The 16,977-nt window shown below is 59.9% G+C and overlaps 4 protein-coding genes across 4 annotated transcripts; 1 reads left to right on the top strand and 3 right to left on the bottom strand.

The window, feature by feature from the left end:
• Nucleotides 1–849: 849 nt before the first annotated feature.
• SPBR_07074 (nuclease domain containing protein) lies at nt 850–2,483 on the bottom strand (the record flags this gene model as incomplete). The annotated part of the gene is made up of 2 exons (XM_040765328.1): nt 850–1,617; nt 2,055–2,483. The coding sequence occupies 2 exons, from the start codon at nt 2,481–2,483 to the stop codon at nt 850–852; spliced, it is 1,197 nt and encodes a 398-aa protein (XP_040617694.1).
• Nucleotides 2,484–3,334: 851 nt separating this feature from the next.
• SPBR_07450 (uncharacterized protein) lies at nt 3,335–4,494 on the bottom strand (the record flags this gene model as incomplete). Its single annotated transcript, XM_040765704.1, has 3 exons — nt 3,335–3,411; nt 3,497–4,311; nt 4,433–4,494. 3 exons carry the CDS (start codon nt 4,492–4,494, stop codon nt 3,335–3,337), a joined length of 954 nt encoding a protein of 317 aa, XP_040617693.1.
• A 457-nt stretch (nt 4,495–4,951) lies between these two features.
• On the top strand, nt 4,952–8,124 carry SPBR_06508 (U3 small nucleolar RNA-associated protein 12; the record flags this gene model as incomplete). The annotated part of the gene is made up of 2 exons (XM_040764764.1): nt 4,952–4,968; nt 5,037–8,124. 2 exons carry the CDS (start codon nt 4,952–4,954, stop codon nt 8,122–8,124), a joined length of 3,105 nt encoding a protein of 1,034 aa, XP_040617692.1.
• A 2,700-nt stretch (nt 8,125–10,824) lies between these two features.
• Nucleotides 10,825–16,666, bottom strand: SPBR_06321 (uncharacterized protein; the record flags this gene model as incomplete). Its single annotated transcript, XM_040764578.1, has 7 exons — nt 10,825–10,854; nt 11,055–11,477; nt 11,609–12,552; nt 13,140–13,845; nt 14,458–14,922; nt 14,986–16,224; nt 16,649–16,666. The coding sequence occupies 7 exons, from the start codon at nt 16,664–16,666 to the stop codon at nt 10,825–10,827; spliced, it is 3,825 nt and encodes a 1,274-aa protein (XP_040617691.1).
• Nucleotides 16,667–16,977: the final 311 nt, after the last annotated feature.

The raw sequence follows: 16,977 nt of genomic DNA, 5'->3' as shown, positions 1-16,977 counted from the left end.
CCCCAAAAGTAGTGTCATGCAGGAAATGACACGAAATGTCTTGAAAATGGACGCCATGACACGCGAGACGGCATGGATTGATGCATGCCATCTCATCTGATGCCGTGCGTTTCCGCCGTGCCAGGACACAGACGTCCTGCTCCCTGCATGGCCGTTTCGGCAACTTGCTCTTCAACACACTCACATCATGAGGACAGCATGCCCAGTCAGACACATGGGACGGGCAGGGAAGGAGCCGGCGTGTCTGCTGCTTCTAGAAGTTTCAAAGTTTGCAAAGGATGAGAAAAGGTCAGATTCGGTCTTGTACGTCTAAAGTGATGCTGCCATAAGCAAATGTTTCGTAGGTGTAGTGTGGGAAACACGGCATCGATCCAAAACGACGCAGAAAAAGGGTAAATAGGGTAGTGGCGAGAGGGAGAGGGAACAGGAGAGGGTATCAAAGGCGTCGTAGAGTGTACAGGTCTTCTGTATCGAGTGTCCCTTGCTCTATAGTTTTGGTGCTGTCTGTCCCGAGTTGTAGAACTCATAACATCCGTTTCCTCGTCTGTCGCATGTCTTGTGACAAATGCTCCCATGATATAACACAAGTAAAGGAGAGGAAGAAGGGGAAGAAAAGGAAGGCGAAAAAAGAAATAATGACAAGGCATGCAAGAGCTTGCAAAAAAATGAGACAAGAAAAGACATAAAACATAAAACGACATCAATGAATAGCGTAAAAAACGTAACGTAAACTTGCGTGAATATGACGGTTGAAAATGAAGAGAATCATTTCATCGTCCGGGTCGTGGTCCTCGTCTAGTTGGTGGTTCATCTCCCCTTTTTTGAGTCTTCATCTCGCTTCACCTCGCTTCACTTTTTGCCAGGCAAGGGCCCCTTGCCCCAGCCACCTGACGACTTGTTGCCGCCGCCTCCTGCCGACGACTTGTTGGCAGGTGATGATGCTGCTTGTGTGGGCGTACTGTGTGTGGATGATGCAGTGTGTGCGGCCGTCGTCTTGGCATGGGCTGCTGCTGCCGTCGCGGCAGCCGACGGTGTGCTGCCCGCACTGGGTGCGGTACTCGCCGTCACTTTGGGGACAGTGTGCGCCGAGGTGGACGTAGACGACGCGGCCGTCTTCCCATTCGACGACGTGGTCGTCGTTGCAGCCTGGGCCGCGCCTCCTCCTGTCGCCGCGGCCGACTCCTTCTCTGCATCCAGCGCCGCCATCCGGGTCTTGTACTCCCGCGGCGTCTCAATCTCCCCGCTGGCCGTCGCCACGCCGTTGCGGCCTAGCCCGCCCGACCACAGCCCCCGCTTGCGCGCCTTGGCCTTGGCCTCGGCCACGCGGTACTGGGCCTCGCGGCCGCCAAACTCGGCGCCCGACTTGGCCTCGTAGCAGGTGGCCAGCCCGCGCTTGAGCATCTCGATGCCGACGTCGCGCTTGAAGAAGAAGAAGCGGCGGACGACGACGCGGGCGACGACGCGGTCGTACTGGTCGCGCCGGTACAAGTAGGCGCGCACGCGGCGGCCGAGCAGGTACTGGGTCAGAAAGTCGAGGGCCTCGCCGGAGTAGGGCTGGGCGGGACGGCCAAAGTGGGCGCCCTCGGGGGCATCGACGCCAGCAATGCGAACGGGGATCTAAGATGTCAGCGACTGGGACGGTGTAGTCTAAGCAAGGCAAAAGTAAAATAAGATAAAAATAAAAATAAAACATAAAAGCACACAAAAAACTGGGTGGACGGGCGTCAACTCTGGTTCCAATTTAGCCGGCCGTTTTGTTTTATCGTGATCTTCTTGTCGTTGGCTGTGTTTGTGGATTTTCTTGCTGCTCCCCGTTTGGTGACCCTGGACAGCAACATTCGTGGGTCGTTTATGGATCTTGCGTGATCTTGTTTCCATTTTTGTCCTCTTCTTCAACCAGGTACACTTGTTCCTGTTCCGATCATCGAACACCAAACTCAGAGCACCGATCGCCAATCACCATATAGGCAAAATGCAGATGCGCACACCAAGCAAACAAAAATAGACAAAACCACAAACGAATGGCAACACAACACACACAACACCATACGTACCGTCTTGCCCTTCAGGTCTTTCCGGTACGCCGGCACCTTGCGCAGCCACCCCCACCCGGCCAGCCGCCCGCCTGGGGTGTGGAACAGGTGGAAGTTGTCGCCGTCGCCGACGCTCGTCACCTTGCCGAGCAGGCTGCGCTTGCGGAAGAAATTGGGCCGGATGTGGTTGGTGCTGGGGATGCGCCGCAGGTACGAGCGGTAGAAGGCCGAGAAGCCCAGGGCCGCGGCCACGGCGAGGGCCGGCGGCAGCCAGACCTGCGGGTCGCGGTAGTGCTGCCAGTCGGTCTTGTTGAGGGAATCGGTCCAGGAGGTGAAGCTGGTCAGCGAGAGGTTGGCGGGAAAGGAGGACGAGGGCGGCGCGGGTTTTGGCGGGGGTATTGGCTCGGCATCTTTGCTGTCGTCCCGCCGTGACCAGCTTGGCCACCGCATGGCTGTGAGGGAGTAGAGGAGGAGGAGAGGAAGCGAGGAGGAGAGGCGGAGGAAAGAAGACGAAAGAGGTTATATCAACAAGCTGGACGATGCCGAGTATTATGCGATCAGTCCACTGCTTGCGTACTCCTTGTCTTTCGCCTGCGGTGGAGCGTCCGTTGACAAAGACCGTGCGAAAGTCGGGGTCCTGGAGTTGTCGAGCCTGCGGAGGCCTTTTCGTTCTGTTTTCGTCTCGCCTTTTTCGGCCGTCAAAAAAGTGTCGAAAAAAGCGACCACTATCGGCGCTTATCGCTGCGGCGTGCCTTTTAGACCGCTGTAAAATGCCAAAATGGCACTAAAAGAGCGATAAGTCGGCGGGCACCAAAGCTTGTGCTTCCCCCTCGGACCCGCCACCGACTTTATTTGACAGGCCGCACGATGCTGTTGTGCTACTGCAAGTAAACGACTCCGAGCTGTTATTCGTATTGATAGAGAGCTTTATTTTGAAGCGCAATTGAGCAATTGAGCCATGGAGTCATCGTACCCCGTACATCGTTTACGTGAATATACATTTGATTAATTGCATAATCACCTAAGGAGTGCCTGGACACGATGGCGGCCGCCAAAAAGAACGCCGTCATCATACGTAACAATCGAACGAATAAACATGTTGAAAGCTAGTGTGCATTTTATTTTTGTAGACGTTGACGGCCGCTCGTGGGAACGACGGCCGCGCCGCCTCCATAACAACTCCGCAAAGCACATAGACAAAGTATAAAGCGTAAAGCACTCGATTGTGAGCAAGCATGCCGCAGAATACTCGCTCCGTCTCTTCCGTCGTGTCTTGCATCTCTCCGTGCTGCTGGTCCCGCCTACTGCGCTTTGAATGTACGGCCACTGGCCGTCTTGCGCTCCTTCTCCTCGCTGTCCGGCCGGGCTCTCCGCAGGACTGGCATTGTTAGTACGGCTGCGCAACGGATGGATGATTGTGACCTGTCCGATTTGTCTCTTCATGGGAGGAGCAGAAAACTCACCCTGCAAAAAGTCGGCCGTCCGCCTCCGCATCCGCGAGTGGATGTAGGCCTTGGACGCCTTGATGTGGTAGTGGAAGTAGTCCCGGAACGTCTGGATGTGCGAGATGACCTCGGGCATGCGCTGCGGCGTCAGGTGGCGCGGGAACAGCACAAACGTCACGTAGCCGATCTCGCCCGTGCCCGTGTTCCGGACGCCCGGCACGCCCTGCAGCTCCAGCGGCGGGTCGGTGCGGAACAGCACCTGCGGCGCGTTCTGGATGGCGCGCCGGCGCGCGTCGACAAACTCCTGGATAAACACCTTGCCGAACACGTGGTCCGTCTCCTCGCGGAAGACGGTCGAGAAGATGACGGTCACGCGGTCGTGGCTCGCCTTGCAGTAGATGGCCTCCTCCTCGCGGTAGTGGATCGCCATGACCTCGCCGCCCTCGCGCACGCCCTGCGGCGCCTCCTCCGACGTGTACTTGGACGCGGCCTCCTTGAGCTGGTAGTACTCGGCAAACGCGGCCTCAAACGGCGCCGCCATCATGTTGCGCTTGAGCAGCGCAATCTTGGTGACGAGCGCCTCGCGCGCCTCGGGCTCGGCCGGCAGCCGCTCGAGGTCGACGACAATCGAGAACTGGAAGCCCGGCTCCGGCGCGACAATGTAGTCGCCGTACTCGCGCTGCAGCACATCCTGGGCGCCGTACTTGACGAGGTCGTCGTAGCAGCGCAGCAGGATCGAAATCTGGATCTTGGTCTTGGACTCGGGCGTGGAGATGTGGAAGAGGACGCCGTCAAAGTCGGAGACGGTCTGGTCGATGGAGACGGGGGGAGCACTGCGTGTGTGTGTGTGTGTGTTAGCGACAGTAAATACGGGTAACATACGTCAATGGCACGAGAGGACGCATCACGACGACAAGCATCGTCAACGTTATGAGAGCATCGCCAGCCGCTTACCCTGAGAAACGCTCCGTCAACACATTCTGGATCAGCACGTTCTGGAAGTCGAGCAGCAACATCCTGGCGGTGGGCGGCAGTAGCCAGGTCGCTGTAGATAAAGAGGTGTTTTGTCGAAGGGTAGGCAAGGAGGTTCAGTCGACCATTCAAACCAATGGTGCCTCGTGGCAAGAGACAGTCGTCGTCAACTGCGGCGACGGCGGGCGCGGAGGAGGGCGGGGCGCTTGCCCCAGGCAAAGCGTTGGGGTGGCTTGGATCGCTGACGCTCGTTGCCTGTAGCTGCACGTGACACGTGTGCCCCTCGATGGGTCCACTTTACGGCGAGCAGCCCAAAACGGAAAGGGCGATTTTGCTTCGTCCTTCTGCTTCCTTCTTGCCGCTAACAAATCCTTATCGTTATCGGCCAAAAAAAGTTGACGGGCAGAGAAGGCGCAAACAAAGCAGAAAACGTACGAAAACGTGCAGGTAGTATTTCTCCCCCAGCCTTCACGACAGACTGCGAGCCATTGAACTGCCACCATGGTCAAGTCATATTTGTATGTATCCCGTGGTATGCCAGCGTGCTTGCTGTTTCTTGCTTGCTAACGTCGCGCTCTTCGTGCAGAAAATTCGAGCCGGCTCGGTCCTTTGGCGTCGTCGCCTCGGGCACCTCCAACCTTCTCTGGGCCGGCCATTCCTCGACCTCCTTCGCTTCGACCTCCGCAGCCTCCACGACCACCGGCAGCGGCCATGCCATTGTCACCGCCAACGAGGACGTTTTGGTCTGGGACATGAAAAAGGGCGAGCTCCTGAGCCGCTGGCACGACGACAAGAACACGTCGCAGGTCACCGCCCTGGCCGCCAGCCGCGCCGACCGCGATGTGGTCGCCGTCGGCTACGAGGACGGCAGCGTGCGGCTGTGGGACCGGCGCATGGCTACGGTCATGGTGAGCTTCAACGGCCACCGGTCGGCCGTGACGCACCTGGCCTTTGACGGCGCGGGCGTGCGGCTGGCGAGCGGCTCCAAGGACACGGACGTGATTGTGTGGGACCTGGTGGCAGAGACGGGGCTGTACAAGCTGCGCGGGCACAAGGACCAGATTACAGGGCTGGCGTTTGCCGAGCCGTCGCTTCCTGTGGGTGGTGACGGCGAGGACGAAGGCGAAGACGAAGGCGCCGACGTCGTTGCCGACACACCGGCTGGCGACGGCTTTTTAATTACGACCTCCAAGGACTCGCTCATCAAACTCTGGGACCTGTCGTCGCGCCACTGCATCGAGACACACGTTGCGCAGACCAACGGCGAATGCTGGGCGCTGGGCGTGTCGGCCGATCTGTCGGGGTGCGTCACAGCGGGCAACGACGGCGAGCTGCAGGTGTGGACACTCGATGCCGCCGGCCTGGCTGCATCGACACGACAAGTCGATGCTCTGGCGACGACGACGACGACGACGACGACGACGACAAAAAGCACAACCGACGCAGAACCCGCGTCCCCTCAAACCTTCCTCACATCCCGCGGCACGCTGCACCGGCACGGCAAGGACCGCACGGTCGAGATCCTGTTCCACCCACGGCACGACTTTTTCGCCGTGCACGGCGTCGAGAAGGCTGTCGAGATCTGGCGAATACGGTCGGACGCGGAGATTAAGCGCGCGCTGGCTCGCAAGCGGCGGCGGCGGCGGGAGCGGCAGGGCAAGGCGGAGAAGGGCGCCGACACAAACGTGGATGCGGAAGACGACGAGAGCCTCATCGACACGTCCCAGGCAGACGTGGGCGAGATCTTTGTGCAGCACGTGATTGTGCGGACGGGCGGCAAAGTGCGATCGGTGGACTGGGCGGCCGGGGCCGCGCCGGGCGGCGGCAGCAAAAAGGACCTGCAGATGCTGGTGGGCACGACCAACAACCTGCTGGAGCTGTACACCGTGTCCACGAAAAAGGACCGCGTTTCCAAGCAGGCCAAGAAGGACAAGGAGGAGCCGCCCGAGTACGGCCGCGCGCTGGCGGTCGAGCTGCCGGGCCACCGCACCGACGTGCGCTCTATTTCCCTGAGCTCGGACGACAAGATGCTGGCCACGGCGGCCAACGGCAGCCTCAAGATCTGGAACGTGCGGACGCAGTCGTGCATCCGCACATTCGAGTGCGGCTACGCGCTGTGCTGCGCGTTTTTGCCGGGCGACAAGGTGGTGCTGGTGGGCACCAAGACCGGCGCGCTCGAGCTCTTTGACGTGGCGTCGGCGGCCCTCCTGGAGACGGTCGAGAACGCCCACGACAACGGCGCGGCCATCTGGTCGCTGCAGGTGCACCCGGACGGGCGGTCGGTGGTGACGGGCAGCGCCGACAAGACGGTCAAGTTTTGGGACTTTCGCATCGTGCAGGAGCCGGTGCTGGGCACGACGCGCACGACGCCCCGGCTCAAGCTGGTGCAGACGCGGCTGCTCAAGCTGACGGACGACGTGCTGAGCGTGCGGTTCTCGCCCGACGCCAAGCTGCTGGCGGTGGCGCTGCTGGACAACACGGTCAAGGTGTTCTTCGTGGACTCGCTGAAGCTGTACCTCAACCTGTACGGGCACAAGCTGCCCGTGCTGAGCATGGACATTTCGTACGACAGCAAGCTGATTGTGACGAGCTCGGCCGACAAGAACGTCAAGATCTGGGGCCTGGATTTCGGCGACTGCCACCGCTCCCTGTTTGCGCACCAGGACAGCATCCTGCAGGTGGCGTTTGTGCCGCACAACCAGGACGGCAACGGCCACCACTTTTTCAGCTGCGGCAAGGACCGCGCGGTCAAGTACTGGGACGGCGACAAGTTTGAGCAGATCCAGCGGCTCGACGGGCACTTTGGCGAGATCTGGGCGCTGGCCGTGAGCCACGGCGGCCGCTTTGTGGTGACGGCCGGCCACGACAAGAGCATCCGCGTCTGGGACGAGACGGACGAGCAGATTTTCCTGGAGGAGGAGCGGGAGCGCGAGATCGAGCAGCTGTACGAGAGCACGCTGGCGACGTCGCTGGACCGCGCGGACGCGGACGCGGACGAGGATCCGGAAGAGCGCGACCGCGAGGGCCAGCTGGGCCAGCAGGTGGGCGCGGCGTCCAAGCAGACGGTGGAGACGCTGATGGCGGGCGAGCGCATTGCCGAGGCGCTGGAGCTGGGCCTCGCGGACCTGAATCTGCTCAAGGAGTGGGACGAGGCCAAGGCGCGGGCCCTCGCTGGCGAAGGCGGCGGAGGATCGATCGCGCCGCCGCAGCGCCACATTGTGTTTGTCGCCCAAGGCAACCTCTCCGCCGAGCAGTACGTCCTCGGCGTGCTCGCCAAGATCCCCGCGGCCGCGCTGCACGACGCGCTGCTGGTGCTGCCGTTTGCGCAGGTGCCCGCCCTCTTTACGTTTCTGGAGCGGTTCGCGCGCCAGGGCCTCAACATGCCCCTGACCTGCCGCGTGCTCTTCTTCATGCTCAAGACGCACCACCGCCAGATTGTGGCCAGCCGCACGATGCGGGCCATGCTCGACACGCTGCGGGCCAGCCTGCGGGGGGCGCTGCAGCAGCAAAAGGACCAGATGGGCCACAACATGGCGGCGCTGCGGGTGGTGGGGATGGCGGTGGCGGACCAGAGCGTCAAGACGTATGTGGACGACACGTGGGACGCGGCGGAGGCGGCGGCCACGGGCGCGGGCGCGGGCAAGCGCAAGCGGACGTTTGTCCAGGTGGCATGAGGGCTATTGCATTTGCATGTGCCTGCATTCTTTCATCATTCATGTTTTATCATTTTGTCATTGTGTCTTGTTCTATTGCCTGTAGACTAGAATGGTGTTTGCAGTTTATTCATTGGGAAATGTCACTTGCTTTGGTTGTACTCTCGGGCGTCTCTCCTCTTGCGTCTGTCTTGTGTTGAATGCCGTCCAATGCCGTCCAATGCTGTCTTGTCGTCCGATGTTGATGGTCTCGCCGTTGGGGTTGCACAAAGGACCCTGAACGTCGGCCCGCACGGAAGGCTAGCCCGTCAGCCGTCGATGCCCACTGTATGACAGCACATTTGTACGACGGCCACAAACCGACCGTCTGTCAGCAAGGCAAGATCGTCGCGACCGAACGTGTGTCGTATGCCAGTGTACTGTATACGACAATCCCCCTCTGTCAATAGCGCTTCATGCAGCACCCTTGTCCTGGCTCAGCTGCTTGCCCCTTACCCTCACATAGCCGCTCAAGTCCACGACCACATCAATCGAGCAGAAAGCCCGCACAACAGCGTCGCATTGCAGGCAGACGCCTTCCCAGATGGGTATATCACGTCCAAGCACGCTTATGTGCAGAGTTTGGCGCATGCGCAATGCCTCGCACGATGTAGAGCTAGGCAGCTTCTGTCGAGGGACCGTGGAAGACAGCTGCATGTTGTGGGCGTTGACTCGACCTTGTGCCTGGAAGATGGAAGACGGGCGCTGGCGCCCCTACGGTCACAGCTAATGAGTTTGGCTAGTTTGTCTACGTTGCGTGCCTCTCTCCGGCGGCAGACTAATCACGGCAGACGACAGGTACTTGGTATCGTTTGCACGATGTTATTTCCCGGGCTCTGTACGGAGAATGTCTTCTCAATTGGAGTCGTCTCCATCGGATCGGTTCGGTGGAGCTGGATCCTGTTGTTGCCCGACAATCCCCTCTTTTCCTCTTGTGCAACTCTTCCGCCTCTCTTCCCCACGCCCCAAGGGACCAAGATACACTTTTCTCGACTTTATTGTCCCTAGTGTTCTTTCCCCTTGGCTGGCTCTGCTTAGCAGAGACTTACATAAAGACGGGACAGACTGGAGTCGTCGAGCCAGCCTAGCTGCGGGGAATCTTCACAGCCGGGGGTCGTCCATGCTGGTTGTCACATTCGACGGATCGGAGGACGTCTTTTTCAAGTCATCTTGCAGGGCGCCTCCCCAATTGTGCAACAAGCCGTCCATGTTGTATGACAGCATGTTCCGGACAGAACAACACGCATGCTGCCCTACCGATGAAAACGAAACGGCTTCCTGTCACTCGCGACAATACGTATTTACACGGCAGTGTGAGATGGCGTCGACGGCATGTATCCTAGAGCCTGGCAGGCCACTAGACCCTACGCCATCTACTCCACGCCTCCGCAAATCTCCACAGGCTTTCAGCCCCTTGTCTTAGTCTCTTCGGCACTCGTGTGGACGACAAGAAAGAACGTCGAGAGATGAGAGACAACGTCGCCATACCAGCCTTTCGGCTCCGTCGCCCCAAACTGAGCGTTCCGTACGTTTGGAAGACGGCACCAGTTGTTTTACGTGGGGTTGGAGACATCGTAAAATAGACGGTCAAACCTGGCCAAAACGAAAGCGTCACTCATGGCCCCGGAAGCCACCACCCGGATGCCCTTTCTGTTGAAATCATACCCTGCTTCAGCTTCCGTGCAGCATTTGCATTGTTACAGGCCTGCATACGACATGCATTGCACTCCTCATCGTCCGCCCTCGACTGCTCTGTCTCCAAACAGCCTACCACACCTGGCGTACCACTTCTGGCGTACCGCTCCTGGCCTGCCACACCTGGCCGGTTCCTGTGGTTTGCGTTCCGTCTCCTCCATGTGCACTCTGCGCTCTGTGCGGAGCAACTTGCAGCCAGATCGAGACGCTCAGGGACCGTGTCTCCCCTCGTCGGTGTCGTAATTGTAGTCTCTTCCTCGTCTACTGTTCGCGGCGGTCCAGACCCAACCCCAAATCCAAACCGATGCAAGCACATACATATGTGCATATCGTATATAATCTCGCGATGCGCCTTTTTCTATCGTGTTCTTTGTAGTCTTTCATAGTCCTTTCTGTCGATGCTGCGTGTATATGTGTCGCTGTTGTCTCTGTTGTCTTTGTTGTCTCTGCTCGTCACTATTCTCGTTCGGCGCCATCGTCTCCCCTTCGCTTCCATCGACCCTATTTCCTATTCCCCGTCGCCGGCCCCAAGACCATCGCACCAACACGCCAGTCCCCTCACACGGATAAACATCCCGCGGCAAGGCTCACAGAGGTAGTTACTTTTTTTTTTTTTTTTTTTTTGGAAAAATATGTCTGTTGTTTCTAAACTCTCGTCACTTTCTTTCCTGCTCGTTTTCTACTCCGTAGCTTTTCTTCCTCTGCATCTTCACAGAACTCGGCAAGTTCCGACAACACGACGAGACTGCAAACAAGTTCTCGAAATATCTACCTCCCGCACCATGGCCGACTTTACACTCAAGAACGCCAACGTCGAGAATCTGCGGCCGCTCAAGGTCCGCGTCATCGGTGCCGGCTACTCTGGCATCGTGGCCGCCATTCGGTAGGTCAACATGCCACTCGAACAAGAACAATGGAAACACACGACTAACAACAATCAACAACCAACAGGATACCTCAACGGCTCCGCAATGTTGACCTCATCGTCTACGAAAAGGAAGAGGGCATCGGTGGTGTCTGGTGGGTGAACAAGTACCCGGGCATTGCCTGTGACATTCCTGGTAAGGCCCTTTCTTCACAAAGACTGAACTGCGTCTGTGTCCGCCGCTCACACAGCCTTCTCAACGCTCTCTGCAGCCCACTCGTACCAATACACATTCAACCCCAACCCCAACTGGTCCTCCCTCTACGCCCCCGGCAAGGAGATCCAGGCGTACCTGCAGTCGACGGCCGAGCGCTTCGGCGCCACCCGCTTCATCAAGACCCAGCACAAGCTCGCGAGCGCCGCCTGGGATGCCGCCACCAAGGAGTGGGTGCTGCAGGTGACCAACCTGGCGACGGGCACCGCCTTTGAGGAGCGCTGCAACATTTTGATCACCGCGCGCGGCCAGCTGAGCAACATCAACTGGCCCGACCTCGACGGCCTCGACGCGTTCAAGGGCAAGATCATGCACTCGGCCGCGTGGGACACCGACTACGACTTCACCGGCAAGCGCGTCGCCGTCATTGGCAACGGCTCGTCGAGCATCCAGATCGTGCCGAGCCTGCAAAAGGTCGCCGGCACCGACCTCAAGGTGTTTATGCGCAGCAAGACCTGGATCTCCTCGCGCTTTGGCGACAATGCCATGGTCCAGCTGGGGCTGGATCCCAACGAAGTAGACTGTACGTTGCCCCCTGATGTGTACCCTGTTCGCCTTCCTAGCTAACGAATGCAACGACGGCAGTTCCCCCCGAACGCCGCGCCGAGTGGGCCGCCGACAAGGACGCCTACTTCAAGCTCCGCAAGGCCTTTGAGACGGACGGCAACGCCATCCACGACTCCACCATCCTCGGCACCGACATGCAGAAGCTGTTCCAGGGCCTCTTCCGCAGCGGCATGCAGGAGCGCCTCAAGGCGCGCCCGGACCTGTTTGACCTCATTGTGCCCGACTTTGCCCCCGGCTGCCGCCGGCTGACGCCCGGCAAGGGCTATCTCGAGGCCCTCATGGCCCCCAACGTCGAGGTCCTGCCCGAGGCCGTCGCCGGCGTCGACGCCACCGGCGTGCGGACCGCCGGGGGCCGCCACCTGGACGTGGACGTCATTGTCTGCGCCACGGGCTTCAAGGTCTCGGAGCCGCCGCCGTTCTCGGTGCGCGGCCGCGACGGCCGCGAGCTGCAGGACCGCTGGGCCACGCGCCCCGAGTCGTACCTGTCGGTCGCCGTCGACGGCTTCCCCAACTACCTCATGATGTTCGGGCCCAACTCCGCCATCGGCTTCGGCAGCCTCACCAAGATCTTGGAGGCCGAGTGCGGCTACATTGTCCAGGTCCTGCGCAAGGTCCAGCGCGAGGACTACGCCACCATCGAGCCCAAAAAACAGCGCGTCGACGACTTCACCCAGTACATTGGCGCCTACTTTGCCAACACCGTCTACATGGACAACTGCCGCTCGTGGTACCGCACGCAGGGCGGCACGGGCGACTGGATCTGCGGCCTGTGGCCCGGGTCGACGGTGCACGCCCTCGAGGCGCTGCGCGCCCCGCGCTGGGAGGACTTTGACTACGAGAGCGTCGACGGCCCCCAGGCCAACGGCATGCGCTGGCTCGGCAACGGCCGCAGCGTGACGCAGGAGCCCGGTGGCGACCCGTCGTGGTACATCAACCCCGAGTTTGTCGACACACCCGTCGAGGGCCGTCCGGAGGACCAGCCCGAGTACCAGGTGCGGCCGTGGCTGTACTGAGCGAAGCGGTGGGCGACGAGTCGAGTTGCGCAGATCTGCTTCGTTAGAATATACATCATCTTCGATAGTATGCAAAAACGTATCCAACAACGTATCCAAAAGAGCGTCATCAAAGGACCATCGAACATCCGATGTCGTCGACGTCGTGAAGAAAAGAAATGACAATGATATTTGACTATGGCACACAAAAAGACTAGGTACAAAGGGAAAGGATGTCGCGGCCTCGTGGTGGGTGTCGCGGGTTGGTTCTTGTCGGGTCCTGCTTTTCCCTCAAGGGTTGTCTTTTTCTATTTCAATAAGAAGTTTTGTTCGTAGAGGTTGGCGTGAGGTAAGGGCCCGGGTTCAGACGTGCGTGTTGCTGACAGTCAAAACCGAGATCGTCGTTGGTCGTCGATTCAACGGATGCCGTTGACAATTTACTGCTTGGCAGCAGCAATCTCTGTTGGGGGTAGAGTTAGAAATGATTAAAATCAAAATTGCACAAGATGGGATCACAGCAGGTTGAATGGGGTCGACGACTGTAGGCGACCGCCTTTTGCCATCGATCCCATGCCATCGCCAAGGACAGGGGGCAAGAACGTACTCTCAACATCCGCAACGGCCTGCTGCAGAATCTGCTGCAGCGACTTGGGGTTCTCCAGCTCCTTCTTGACCTTGGCAATGACGCTCTCGGCCAGCTCGCGCTGCTGGCGCTGCTTGACCTGGCTCTCGTACCGCACCCACGAGTCGAGCACCGACTTGGCCTCGGCCGCAATCGCCGTCTTCTGCTCCAGCTCAAACGCCTGCGCCTCCAGCGTCGCCGTCTCCTTGGACACGGCAAACAGGCTCTTGGTAATGTCCACCACGCCCGACATCTGCTGCACGTCCGCGATGCGCGTCTTGACCGCCTGCGAGTGGTCCGCGCGCGCCGCGTTCAGGATGCCGCGGATCTTCTCGTTCTGCGACTCTGCCCACGACTTGTACAGCGGGCCGCCGTACTTGATGAGGCCCGCCCAGACGCTGATGAGGCAGAAGGCGACCACCGTCTCCTCGTTGACGACGTAGTACTCGTTGCTCAGCGCGTAGATGGACAGGCCGGCCGCCGACGACAGGATGGCCGACTTGGAGATGAGCGAGTTGCCGGGGAGCGCGTCGAGGATGCTCGATGCCTTGGCCTTGGGGTCCTCGGTCGGGACGGACGACGACGACGACGACGGGGTGGTCGACGACATGCGGACGGTGGACGCCAGGGCCGGGAGCGCAGGGCGCGTAGACAGGGCCGGCCGCAGGCGGGCGAGGCCTATGTTCCGCTGTTAGCTGTGGTGCTTATGTATGCAGTCGAGTTGAAACGCTGAAACGCCCCCTCAATTGACTCGGGCCCAACTCACCAGCCGCGTTTCTCGCCAAACGGGACGCCATTGCTGCTAGAAAAGAAAGGTCGGAGGAGAGGGAGAGGCGGATGCGACGGAGCGGTGATGCAGATCGGTCGCCGGTCGTGATGCGTGTGGTGGTAGGTGTTGCTCTGAAGAAACGTGAAATACCGGATGGAGCTCGGAAAAGGGAAAATGAGGTTTTTCGGAACAGGTCGCTAGCGGGAATTAATAGAAGGTCACGTGAAGCGCTGTTATGGTGCCGGAGGCCCTGGACAGCACTTGTGTCGGGCCATCGGCAAAACGCGCTGGTTGGTCCACCTTAGCCAGGGGGCTGTATTATGTAATGCACACGTGACTCTCATTGGGACGGGGTCCACTAAAATTCAGAATCGCGATAAGACGATAACAAAAAAAAGTGAAAGCTTCACTACTCTCTTGTCTCCCTCTCCTCAGACAACAGGACGTTCCGCCCACGCACACACAATGTCTGCTGCTACGACAACCAAGGCGGCAGCAGCTGCCAAGCGGAAACGCAGCACCAAGACCGACGCACCGCGAAAACGGGCCCGTTCGGAAAACGGCAGCGACGACGAGAGGAGCGACAACGGCGAAACTGATGTCCAAGAGCGCATTCTGCTGCTGGAAGGCCAAATCGGCGAGTCCAAGAAGCACTACAACAATATTGTAGAGCTGCTTGAGATTGCAAAGAAGGGAGGTGAGCAAGATGAGGACAGCGAAGAGGACGACGAAGACGACGAAGACGACGAAGACGGCCAGGCCGAGGATGAAGAGCAAAGTCCGGCCCTGGCGGCTGCCGTTGCCCTTTGCCGCGTGTTCATGCGTCTGCTGGCAGCGGGCAGCCTCAACCTGAACCGCAGCATGTCCGACAAGGAAGTTGTTGTCGTTCGGTGGCTCAAGGACCGGCTGGCCGAGTACGAGGCGGTGTTGCTGGGCTTGTTGGGCGGCCGCTCCGGCGACGCGGCGTCGACGGCGCTCACGCTCTCCATGCGTCTGCTGCAAGCCCAAGGCCAGTCACGACGGAAGAAGGCCGGCGGGCCCGGCGACGAGGAGACGTACGTCTTCCCGCAGCCGTTCCTGACGGCCATTGTGCGCGGCCTCGTCCTGGCATCGGCCACGCTCGACGCTGCGACGGCGGAGGGCCTGGCCGACGAGTTTGTCGAGACGTACGTCGGCGAGTACTGCGACGTGCAGTTCTACACGTTCAAGGCGGTGTCGGCCGTGCTCGCCGACATGGGCCCCGACAGCCCCGCGAGCAGCACGGCCGCACACGGCGCGTTCTACCTGCTCTCGCTGCTCGACGACGTGCCGGCCACGAGCGACGAGCTGGCGACGTTCTACATCAACCCGCCGCCGCGCAAGCGCAGCCATGCGCTCTACTCGGTCGCCAAGCACCGCAAGCAGGCGCAGGACGCGTGGCTGGCGGTGCTCCAGACAGCCACGTCGGTCTCGTCGGTCGCGTCGGTCGCGTCGTCGGCGGACGGCAAGACGCTCCGCAAGCGCGCGCTCGCCATCTCGTCCACGGTGATTGCGCCCTGGTTTGCGCAGCCCGAGATGATGCTCGACTTTTTGACCGACTGCTACGACGCCGGCGGGTCGACGTCGCTGCTCGCGCTCTCGGGCCTCTACTACCTGATCCAGCAGCGCAACGTCGACTACCCGGCCTTTTTCCCCAAGCTCTACTCGCTGCTCGACGCCGAGCTCCTGCACTCCAAGCACCGCGCGCGCTTCTTCCGGCTGCTCGACACCTTCTTGGCGTCCACGCACCTGCCCGTCCAGATGGTCGCCAGCTTCATCAAGCGTCTCGCCCGTCTGTGCCTGCACGCGCCGCCCAGCGCCATCGTCAGCGTCGTGCCCTGGATCTACAACATGCTCAAGACGCACCCGCAGTGCACCTTTATGATCCACCGCGTGCCGCGCACCCCCGAGGCGCGCGCCCGGCTGGCCGACGAGGGCATGGCCGACCCGTTCCGGCCCCGCGAGCGCGACCCCATGGAGACGCGCGCCATCGACAGCTGCCTCTGGGAGGTGGTCCAGCTGCAGAGCCACTACCACCCCAACGTGGCGACGATTGCCAAGATCCTGGCAGAGCCGTTTACCAAGCAGGCCTACAACGTCGAAGACTTTTTCGACCACTCGTACCAGAGCATGCTCGAGGCCGAGTTTGGCAAGGCGGTCCGCAAGACGCCCGTGGTGGAGTTTCAGATCCCCAAGCGCATCTTTCTGCCGCACGACACGCCGGCGCCAGAGGCTGCGGACAGCCGACACGGCGCCGCAGAGGATGCGCTGCTGGTGAAGCTGTGGGACTTTGCGTGAGTCCGACGCAGGTGTACCAATGAACAAAGAAGAGGGAAAGGGAAAGGGAAAGGCAAAGGGAAAGGCAAAGGGAAAGGGCTCTTCACGAGACAGCCAGGCTGCAAGCAACAAACCTCTGTCCTCTGTACACCAGTCCAGCCGAACACCAACACACACGTACACACGAGCACCAAACACGGGACACAAATTGCAGACAGGACCGGCCGCATCACACTGTAGCACCTTCCCTTGCCTCTTCCTTTGTCCTTTCCTTGTTGGTATTGGCCTCCCTTTTGTGCTCGCATTCTCCCCGCTTCTGTACAACCCTTCAGAGAGGATCGTGTGCTGCGTTTGGATACGCGTACAGGAGGCGGGGGGAGGACAAAGTGGGAGAAAGTGGATGGATGCGACAGAAAGGCAAGGTCACAGCGGAATCGACGGCCATGACGATGTCGACAATGACCCAAAGGACAAAGCACAAAGCAGGCACCAGGAAATCAACATCTAGACGGCCCAGTCTCTCGTCCCTCGTCGTCACGGCCTCTCCATCCTGCTCGTGCTTGGTGCTGCCGTGCTTCCGACGGCATCTCGGGAACGAGAAGAGCCAACGACTACAGTATGAGTGGCATGAGACGAGACACTTTCTCTTCCTCTCCTCGGGTGCTTCCTGTCGTGGGTCGGCGTCAAATCAGAGGTGATGGGCCTTTTATTTCCTTTCTTTTTGCCAGTGTCCTGCGTCGTGGTACGACGTTCCGC

This window comes from Sporothrix brasiliensis (assembly GCF_000820605.1).
Source record: "Sporothrix brasiliensis 5110 chromosome Unknown Cont20, whole genome shotgun sequence".
Taxonomy (NCBI): domain Eukaryota; kingdom Fungi; phylum Ascomycota; class Sordariomycetes; order Ophiostomatales; family Ophiostomataceae; genus Sporothrix; species Sporothrix brasiliensis.
This window is presented reverse-complemented; position numbering and strand designations above follow the sequence as displayed.